The 10990-nt window shown below is 39.4% G+C and overlaps 1 protein-coding gene across 1 annotated transcript; it reads left to right on the top strand.

Moving 5' to 3' along the window:
* Nucleotides 1-3571: 3571 nt before the first annotated feature.
* Nucleotides 3572-7698, top strand: polr2m (RNA polymerase II subunit M). Its single transcript, XM_047363529.1, has 4 exons — nt 3572-3925; nt 4423-4974; nt 5059-5281; nt 7122-7698. Exons 1-4 carry the CDS (start codon nt 3816-3818, stop codon nt 7263-7265), a joined length of 1029 nt encoding a protein of 342 aa, XP_047219485.1. The 5' UTR covers nt 3572-3815; the 3' UTR covers nt 7266-7698.
* Nucleotides 7699-10990: the final 3292 nt, after the last annotated feature.

Raw genomic sequence — 10990 nt, 5'->3', positions numbered from 1 at the left:
CCACCATGTTTTAGGAAGGCAGTGCTTCAAAATAAATAAGTTACACATCTACTGATTCAGGTGATTTTGATTAATGACTAACTGGATGTGGGGAGCATAAAGATTTTAACTGTCCAGTATGATTTAAAATGGCATTCTTTACATGTAGAAAATAGAGTTGCTCAATAAATACATTTTACATTGGAAAAACATAATAAAATTGTAGTCTGCTGTTTTGTTCTAACTTTGCAGATGTGTGAAAAACATAAGAAAAAAAAAACAAATTTCCAGAGACTTTGACCTTTGACACTGGTTGTAAAACACACAGCTGCAACCTCTCGGTTAAAGTGTGGGACATTGTCTGTTGAGCTAAATGAGAAATGCCTTGGCTCAGTGGTAGGAAAACATCCGGACAGGAAATGCAGCTGTGGAAACTCTGAGGCTGCAAAGCTGGAAATGTTCAAACTGGTTGGACTTATTTATTCTCTGCAGCACTGACAACGGAGAAAGGAATATCTGAACACCCTAGTCCACTCCGGGACCCTGATTTCCCAATACAATGAAAACTTTACTTTCATCTGAAAAGAGAACTTTGGACCATTGAGCAACAGTCCAGTTCTTTTCCCCTTTAGCTCAGGTAAGAGGCTTCCAATATCATCTCTGGTGGCTTGACGGCACAACACAAGGAATGCTACATTTGTTGGCCTTTTAAAGCTTCCCCGAATTCTTGAATGGATTTGGCCTAACAATCCTCTCAATTCTCAGGTATTCCTATTACTGGTGCACCTTTTCCTACCACACTTTTTTCTTCCACTTGACTTTCTATGAATAGGCTTGGATACAGCACTCTGTGAAGAACCAGCATGCAGGGTGTCAATGACTGTCTTCTGGACATCTGTCCAGTCAGCAGTTTTCCCCATGATTGTGTAGCCTATGACCCAGACTGAGAGACCATATGGAGGTCTAGGTGTTTTCAGTTAATTAGTAGATTGGGGTGTGACATCATGAGTTTCCAAAATGTTATGTTTTCACAATATTCTACTTTTCTGATACACTGAATTTTGGATTTTCATTATCTGTAAGCCATAATCATCAAATTTACAAGACATAAAGGCTTGAAATATTTCACTCCTAGTGTAATGAATCTGTATCATTTATGAGCTTCATTTTCTGAAATGAGTCAAAACATTCTAATGCATAAGGCATCCTTTTGTGACTGTAGATAAAATATTCAATTTCAAGAAGATAAAATACGGTTTAAAATGTTAGTAAAGTGAAGGAAAAATGGAAAAGTGCAAAAAGAGAAACACTGAGTTAGAACACTCATTACAATCAAGCACTGAGACAAACAACTAAAAGCTTCGAAGATACAGCAAGAAAATAGAGGAAAAATTTTAAAACAAATTGGCAAAAAGAATGAATGTTGTAAGTAACCTGCGATAAAACTAGCTGAAGAAAATGGTGTAGCTGGGGATTCTTGATAAGAATCGGAAGATAAAATAATAATCCCAAACCCACTGCCAAGGAAACATTCAACTGGATTCAGAGAAAGACAATAAAGCTGAAAGAAAGGCGGGAGACAATCCCTGGGTTTAAATTCAACAAAAAATACCAACAATGGAATAAAACTGTAGAAGAGAGTGCATAGACAAATGTTCAAGATGTGACGACAGATTATGTGGAGAAATGGGAGTAAATTACACCTGAGCATGCACGAGACTCTTCTCCATACAGGAGACATCTTAAAGCTGCCATTAGCAACAAAGACTTTTGTACTGTTTGATAAACTACGTATTCTTCATAAAATGAAGACCATTATGGAGAACCCTGAGCATCCTCTTCATGAGACTGTCCTACAACAACAGAGTGTCTTCAGTCAGAGGCTTCTTCAGATCTGCTGTAAGACGAAGCGCTACAGGAGATCCTTCCTGCCCACAGCCATCAGCATCTACAACAGCTCTTTGAAGAAACCTACATAATATGAGCTATAACAACATTTAATTCCCCTTTGGGATTAATAAAGTATTTTTGAATTTGAATTGAATTTGAATTGAAATATTGTGCAATACTAATTCCTGTGTATTACACTTTATTACACTTAACTCAATTTATACTTACTTGTCTTGAATCATTTGTATGTGTTGATTGCTTGCTTTGTAACCCATATCTGATATGAATTTCATGTTAATAACCCCTTTAGAAATATATTTATTGGGGAAAAACATTGTTCAATACTTTGTTCCCCCTGGTGTTCAAAATCTTTTGCAGGAACGAGCTCGAACATCCTCCAAAGTGATCTCTCTCTCTCTCTGTCTGTCTTTTAAATAAAGACTGTATTTTCCCTTTTGGCTAAACTCAAAGTATGGAGACCAAAACGAAATCTGTAAAGGTTTCAGATAAAATCCTTTCATACGAGTAAGTGCTTTATATTACTTTTACAGAACAATATCGTCAGTCAGTCAGTCATTTTCTACCACTTATTCCATAGTGGGTCGCGGGTGTGCCTACCTCCAGCAGTCTATGGGCAAGAGGCAGGGTACACCCTGGACAGGTTGCCAGTCCATCGCAGGGCAACACACAAACAACCAAGCACACACTCATTCATACACCTAAGGGCAATTTAGAGTTACCAATTAACCTAACAGGCATGTCTTTGGACTGTGGGAGGAAGCCAGAGTACCCGGTGAGAACCCACGCATGCACGGGGAGAACATGCAAACTCCATGCAGAAAGACCCCTGGCCGGGAATTGAACCTAATATCATAACATCAGACCTTCTTGCTGCAAGGCAACAGTGCTACCAACTGCGCCACGGTACAGCCCAGAACAATATTGTTTGCTGATTTATTTGTTTTCACACACTTTTAAACCATGACAATAGGGAGTTAAAAACAAAAAGTCAAAGACATACAACTAAAAAAAGAGATAAAGATTTATCTGAGAGCAATCCTTATTTTGGTTAAAGGCACCATATGTTGCAATATGCTGTGGACCTGGACCATAAACCTCTGGCTGGCCCTATTTTAAAGATATTTTCAGTCTGTCCTGCTTAGATATGGAGCCTGGGCAAGCGATTTTCCCCCCTGCTGCTACAAAATAAAAATTGTTTAGAACCATTAAACCTGCCTGACTCTTGGGCAAAGGATGACTGTAACAGTTTATGAATATATATGTTGTAAATAATTTTTTGTAAGAGTTCAAAAATCAGAATTAATATTTTGTTTAGATTTTAGAACAAAGAAAAACATCTAACTTTCACTAAAGAAAAAAATGAGGCCAGTTGGATAAATCCTCTCCAAATGTACGGACTATGAAGAAAAAAGGGAGAAAATTTGTATAAAACCACACCGAACTCCTAAACCTCCCTTCCCTGTCTCATATCCAATAAAAAACGTTTGCTCCATTCTAGATCACTTTTTCTCAAAGGTATAAAGAGCCTCAGGCTAAAGACATATTGGTTGCAGACCCTTGATGAGAGAAGTCAAACCTTTTAGTGCTGCTGACTAAACTTGGCCGGAACAGCGCAGCGAACAAGCTTCTTTGTTTTACATGTCCACAGTGTATTTATTAGTGTTGAACGGTGGGGGGCGATAGAGCGCAGTGTGTGTGATGCTTTCACTTCCTCACACGAAGAAGAAATAGGACCCTACTTTCAAATGTTGTTGTGTCATGTGTGTATTTGAGTGAAACTTCATCCTCAGGGCGTTTTTAAGTGTTTTTAACAACACGAAAACTGTACATTCTCGTGTTTTTTTTAGATCTGGGACTTGTTGATGCTGAAATTTAAACCTTTGTCGACTCTGTGAGGAGATGGTTTTATGTAGCTAAGAGTAGGGATGTCCTCAAGGTGGACCGAGCGGCAGGGAAAGGTTGGAGACCTGAGGAACCAGAGCATAGAGGAGCTCCAGGAGCTGCTGCTCCGGCAGCAGAAGATCCTGTCTAATAAGTAAGTGTAATACAGCAACAGTAGATTGCAGCTTCCCATAAAAGCCGTGATGAGGTTTGCGTTTAAAGACGCAGTGACAGCTGAAATAATAATCCTTTTGTTTTTGAGTCAACCACTCTCCGGTTGTATTTGTTCTCAAATAGCTGGATATTAAAAATGACTAGATATGGATTAATAAACCCATACTGAACGTGTTTTTAATAATCACAGCAAACCAAGAGACTTAAAAGATGGGGATTTACAAACTGTAGACTTTTACACACAGGAATACAGACAGTGCCTTCGTAACAAGTTTTAATTGAGGAAAACAAATCATTTTATGTTCAGGGTTCCTTAACAGTTAGATGAAGTTTAAAATGCGATTTAAGCATTTTCCAGGTGTGGATAAGAAGGTAAAAAATAGAGTATATCCCTCCGTCCAAACCTTTTAAAGTATAGAATTACATAGAATGTTTAATTAAGATAAAGCATAATAACAGATGTTTCTTGTTATGCAGAAGGTTGTTGCAGACTCTTCCAGACAAAGGGAAGAAGAACAAAGACTTTGCAGAAAAAGTGCGCCTTGCCATTGAACAGTGCAGTGAAGAGGAGAGGAGGCAGAGCTTGGTGTCTGCTGCCAGAGCAGAGTTACAGTCCAAGTATCACCAAGCTTTCTCCCACCAGCAACGTGCCGTACCCTTAACATCAGAAGCTGCATGCCTAAATGAAGAAAGTGAGGGTGCTGCAGGTGATGATACACAGGAAGGGGTAAACACCTCTTTGGACAAGCAACAAGACCGGTGTGTTTCCACAGTGGAGATCATGAAGACAGCTACAAATGAGGATCCGCTGAACTGTGATCAGACCAAAGAAAGTAAACTTGTGGAGGCCATGGACAGAGTTTCATTGTCTGAAACAAGTGCAGGTCAATTTAAAGAACAATCAGGCATCAAGGAAAAGGAAACTTACTTTCTCCGAAAGCAGCTAGCTAAAAAACCTCACTATGTAACCGTCCTAGAAAAAATAGAGACGTCTGCAGCTCCCAAGAAGCACAAATTCAGACCGAATCAGTAAGAGAACATTGTTTCATGCGTATCATTTCCTATGTTTCATGGTTCTACATTATTAATGAATATCTCCTCCAATCTATCCAGACTACCACACAAAAATGATGGCTCTCCATTGGGGTCTTTGTCTCCTGGGCAGTCCTCTGAAACTGCGTCACCGCTATCTGCTCAGGCCAGGAAGGAGCGTAACAGGAAGCACCTGGACGACATCACTGCAGCCAAGCTCCCTCCTCTTCATCACAGTCCAGCACAGCTTCTGTCTTTGGATGAGTCGGCCGCACTCGTCAGAGAACAGATAAAGAAACAGCAGGTCGGTGCAGCCTCAACCCTAAATTTTGGAGATACATATTGAGAAATAAAGCTCATTCATAACTACATTTTTGCTTTTGTTGAGAGCAGAGACAATCTGACATATGTAATGCTAAGAAAACATATTGTTTTATAATATTGCAGTATAGTGATAAAGGATTATGTTGCATACATCATTAAACAAAAATGATTATACCGTATATAGCAGAATCTGCCCACTAGCTGTGTAAGTGAAGCCTTTTCGTCCCTTCACAAGTCAGTGTACAAAGAGACCAATAGTATATATTTTCAAATTAGCAAAGGAACAAAGTAAGCTGCATCACATCAACGCTTTTCAGCGACTAATTCCGCAACACAGCATTTCTCAGATTAAGGTTTGCAAGGTTTAAAAATGTGTTTTGCAACAGAGGTGTTACCAGGTGGATGCATTGTCTTTCCTAACAAATGAGTAGTACTTTGTAAAAGTATTAATTCTCCCTGACCTCTTCGACTTATTGCCACGTAACACTAGCAACTTATCATTATTTTTTTACATGGGAAGTGGAACAAAAATGCTATAGATTAAATCTGAAAAGCAGTCCCTCTGAGGCAAATATTTTGTAGAAATACATTTCTCTTCAGTTAGATCTGCAAGTCTTTTAGGATACATCTCTACAAGCTTTGGAGTGTGCAATGCTGGAAGGTGAACCTCTGCCCCTGTCTCAAGTCTTTGCAGCTGTTAACAGGTTTTCTTTTAGAATTGCTCTATTTGTGGCTGCATGAATCTTTTTATTAAGTCTGACCAGCTTCTGTGTCTCTGCTGAAGAACAGCAGAAACATGTATTTAGCATTTTAGTTTTCCATCACACATTGTTTTTCATTTATGAAATTTGAATTTTGGTCTCATCTAACTTGAGCACCTTTTTGGCAGATATTTGTTGTGTCCCCTGCATTGCTTTTGGCAACATGTAGCGGGGGGATCTTCTTATGGTTTTTCTTTCAACAATTTTAATTTTGCATTCAAGACCAAACTTGTGCAGTACACGGGTAATATTTTTCCTGTTTTTGGATTTTCCCACCTGATTTCTGGATCTCTGCAGCTCCTCCAGAGTTACCATGGGCCTCTTGTCTGCCTCTCTGATTAACGTTTTCCTTACCCATGCTGTCAGTTTAGGTAAACAACAATGTCCTGGTAGGTTTGCCATTGCGCCATGCTGTCTCCTTTTTCAGATGATGGATTAAGCAGTGCTCTGTGAGACCTTCAAAGATTGGTATATTGTTTTATGACCTAACTCTGCTTTAAACAGCTCTACAACTTTCTCCCTGCCCTGTCTGCTGTGTTCCTCAGTCTTCACGAGGCTGTTTGTTCACTAATGCGCTCAAACAAACCTCTCATGCCTTTACTGAACAGTCGTATTTACACTTAGACTAGCGTCAGAGAAAAAGCGGCTCAATAAATTTATATATGTGAAAGAAATTGAAATCCATGTATCTTTTTGTTTCCACTTCCTGATTATGCACAACTTTGAGTTGGTCTGTCTCAAAATCTAGAAAAGTTAAATGGGTGTGAATACATTTGCAAAGCCTTTTAGTTGCTACTTCACATTTTTTGGCAGTTATTTAATCATTGGGGAGGCAGCTTTAGTTCTTGTCTGTCACCTCTAGAGGGCAGCATCAAGTCGCTGATGGTCAGGGCCAGAGTACTGAGTCCAGAGCCAAACTCCTGTGTGCCATTGCTGGCTCAAAGTGGAGCTAATTATTATTCATAGTTGAAGGTTTTAACACCTCTAGCTTGGCTGCTGGTCCTCTATTTACCAGCCTTTTCATGTCAGCTGTCTTTCTGTTTTGCGGTTTATTTTCAGGAGATGCAGGCCAAACTGGCCGCCCAGAAACTGTCCGAAGGACTGAAGATCTCTATGGGGAGCTACACTCCCGATGGTGGCCCCATGGCTGCCTACAGAGAGGTTTACGATGAAGGAGCCCACCTCTCCTCTGAGGAGGACTGATCCTAGATGGACAGCTTGGGAAAATGGTGTAACCTTGGCATCTGATGGAAAGAGGCTTTGGACTTCATCGTTTGGGATTTCAAGACCAGGATCTCTTAAGAGAGGAAACCAGTCTTTGCTCAGTGTGAATAGCTTATAACAATCAGGTCCAGAAAGAAAATTGTCACAAAAGTTTTGATGGGTTCAGTTGTTGCAAAGTCTTGCTACTGTAAAAGCATGTTCAACTGACATGGAGTCCTAAAGTTATAATTTTGAAGGAGTTACTCTAGGAAAACATTGAAACTGGTGACATAGCATTCTGTGTCTAGCGTTGCTTATATAACTGTGTGGATGATTACAACTTCAACAGGCACTATGCAAAAAAAACAAAATTTTTCTCAGACCGCAGGGCTATAAGATGTACAACAGAACTTAATAAAACCTTCATTTTTAACTGTGTAATGTCTTTGTATTCATGGATCGAGTGACCAATTAGATGCAAGTTTTGCTGTCTTGTGTTTCTTACAGATGTTTTCTGAATAGTTTATTATGGGACATACAAAACAGAAAGGACTTTTCACCTTATTCAGACACATTCTTATCCTACATTTTCAGATTCAGTTTTTTAATCATTTTATGGATCTTTGTAAGTGTCTTATGTTTTTTTTTTTTACGTTTTACTTCAGGGCTGCACGGTGGCACAGTTGGTAGTACTGTTGCCTTGCAGCAAGAAGGTCTGATGTTATGATATTAGGTTAAATTCCCAGCCAGGGGTCTTTCTGCATGGAGTTTGCAGGTTCTCCCCGTGCATGCGTGGGTTTTCACCGGGTACTCCGGCTTCCTCCCACAGTCCAAAGACATGCCTGTTAGGTTAACTGGTCACTCTAAATTGCCCTTAGGTGTATGAGTGAGTGTGTGCATGGTTGTTTGTGTGTTGCCCTGCGATGGACTGGTGACCTGTCCAGGGTGTACCCTGCCTCTCACCCATAGACTGCTGGAGATAGGCACCAGCTCCCCTGCGACCCACTATGGAATAAGCAGTAGAAAATGACTGACTGACTGACATTTTACTTCAGAAAGTGAAGTCATTTGATGGCTACATAATGGATAAATATTGCTTATAATAAATGCAAATTGCTCTGCTGAATAAAACCATATATTACTGCATAATTTAAACAATCTCTCTACAAAATTACTTAAGGTTTGCTAGTCAAACCTTTTAAAGAAATTTAAAGTAGGCTTTTCGTTTCCAACTCTTGCTTCTGTGAGAACCATGTGCTCTTGGACGCCCTCTGCTGGACTGGAGGATCTATAAACCAGCTAAGTTTGTTTCTGCCTTGGAACAGCTCAGAAACATGTAATCAAATCATTAGTTTTCACACCAGTAAAACAATATGAATAAAGACAGATTCAGATTCAGTTACATACCATCCAGTCTCATTGTAAATATACAATGATGACAAATTCATTCAGTCGGTAAAACATCAATTTCTAAAGAGGCCCAGCTTGTTGCATAGAGTTGTTGACTTTGCAGAAATTGACAGTGGGAAAATATGCTTTGTCAGAAATCTGCACATATTCTTTATCACTCAGATTGATTTTGCTTAGCCTTCCACCATCTATACTCAACAAGAAGAAGAACACAAGCACACATTCAAAAAACTAAAAGTGAATTTCTGGTATATTTATTTAACAACTGAATGTATTTTATGGCCTGCAGAAACAAAGTCAAGTCTAAAGAAAATAGAGACTTCATGCAGCATAGAGATATGATTAAGTAACAAACTTGAGTTATGTTGAATATTTCCTGCTTGTAGATAAGGAAATATCAAGTAAAATATAAAATTCCACCTTATTTATCTACTCCAGTCTATAATCCCAGCATTTCTTAAAAAAAAAAAAAACAGTTTTAAAATGTAAATCTAAGTGCTCAGATAAAAATATTAGAATCTGTGTTATTGTTAAGCTTACAGCTCATTTAGAAGAGAGGTTACCCTGCAGTAGAAGGGAGGGTGGGGGGTTGCCAGTCAACCTGTGGTAAAGCTGTGGTCAGCTGCAGGAACTTATATTTTGAAGCCCTGTGAGATGTTATCTGACAGGAATCCATCACACGCTTGATAAGATTAATGCGGGGTAGTGAGTTATTAAGGCTCGATGGCTGAGACATCTGGACTGCATTTGGATCGTGTTGTTGCTGGGAATGGCAGGCGATGACGGGACGGCAGCAGGATAATGCAATATGGCAAACACCATTTCTCAACTCTGTTAATATGTGGTAGATAAGAAGTGGCAACTACATTCAGCATCTTTCCAATCTGCTTTTCCTTTCCCATCATCTGTCTCGTAGCTCTCGGTAGAGAACTGTAAACTTTCCAAATTTAAACAACCTGAAACGGGTGGGGGTGGGGCGGTGGGTTATAATAAGGGAGAAATCAGGCGCTGAGGCACCTTTGGAGGGGAAATGAGGGTGGGTTTGTGCAGGTCACAGTTTGGTGATAGATGCCCCTTGATAACCTTTAGTAATTGTGGCTGAAGTATGGGTGGAAGATGTTTTGAAGAGAGAAAAAAAAACATGTAATGGGTGGGTATTTAAAAACTATAACTGATTGGCTCCAGATTGGCCCCGCAGTGACGTTAGATAACTAATACGTGAGCATGCTCTGCAGAGGATCCTCATTGTGCTGGAAATAATTACATGATACCTTGCTTACATACACTTGCAAACTGTTCTCAATTACGGTGCATATTTTTGCTGTAACCCTTCTGTTCTATCTGGCTTCACATTGGACTCTGAATATGTGTAGATGTTGAGGGTGAACCTAACACAAAGCTTTTTTTTAACACTGCCCATTGATGAGGCGGTTGTTTATACTTCAACTCAGATCCCAGACCCCTTGACTCAGATTAATAAGCTCCTCATGATGTAGTCTGCTAGTGATTTGCTCCTACTCCGAGTCCGAAATCACACGTCCTGCGGGAGTAGAAATAATTTGCTGTTTGGGAGTGGAAACTGGAATGTGATTTCAAAACTGCGTCTTCAAAGAGCAGTCGGCTCAGCCTTAAATTAGATATACAGTATGATGTATAGACTGGCGTTGAATGTGAGTTAGACCCTCAGCACAATGATTTGATTATGTCTGCCAGGTTACAAAGTCTGAGCTCATTTTTTTCCATTCTCTGATGTTTGTGTCATATTTTTTCAGGACACATAAGGAGATTAAATAATGCAGCACACAGCAGCTTTCTGCAGATATGATTACAGCCTATCTCCCAGTCTGAAATAAACTCTTCCTGCTTTTCCAGCTCCAAACACAGCACTTGTTAAATTATGCCCCTGTTAAATTATCGGGTTTTTGTGACATGAAACGTGGTAATCATGAATTTTCTTTTTAAAATACTTTTTCCACCTTTCATGTTGTGTTTCCTGTACACAACTAAATAACAAGTCCGTACCAAAAATGCTAAAAACAATAAGGATGCAACAACCTAGTTGTTGCATGCATTCTGAATCTTGGTTTTGTAACATTTGTTCACAGTGCCTCACAGAAGTACTTTAAATCTTTCATATTGTGATTGCAGAGGTTATTTTTTTGTCAGAATTAGCTTTTAATTGGCAAGGCCAATTAACTTACAGTGATGCTCATCTCTCCAAATTCAGCTTTCAAGCATAAAAGTGAGCATTTAATTCAAAACTCACTGGTACTTGGATCTTTTCATGATTTCATTCATCTTGACAAAAACTTGAT

The sequence above is a fragment of the Girardinichthys multiradiatus genome, chromosome 4 (genome assembly GCF_021462225.1).
Source record: "Girardinichthys multiradiatus isolate DD_20200921_A chromosome 4, DD_fGirMul_XY1, whole genome shotgun sequence".
Lineage (NCBI taxonomy): Eukaryota > Metazoa > Chordata > Actinopteri > Cyprinodontiformes > Goodeidae > Girardinichthys > Girardinichthys multiradiatus.
Note: the sequence above shows the minus strand (reverse complement) of the source record. Positions and strands in the feature narration are given on the sequence as shown.

Bases quoted from the DNA above. Each gene is read 5' to 3' on its own strand.
- polr2m (XM_047363529.1), top strand. From the start codon at position 3,816: ATGTCCTCAAGGTGGACCGAGCGGCAGGGAAAGGTTGGAGACCTGAGG. The intron at 4,975-5,058 runs GTAAGAGAACAT...CAATCTATCCAG, and splicing joins CACAAATTCAGACCGAATCA to ACTACCACACAAAAATGATG. The intron at 5,282-7,121 runs GTCGGTGCAGCC...GTTTATTTTCAG, and splicing joins AACAGATAAAGAAACAGCAG to GAGATGCAGGCCAAACTGGC.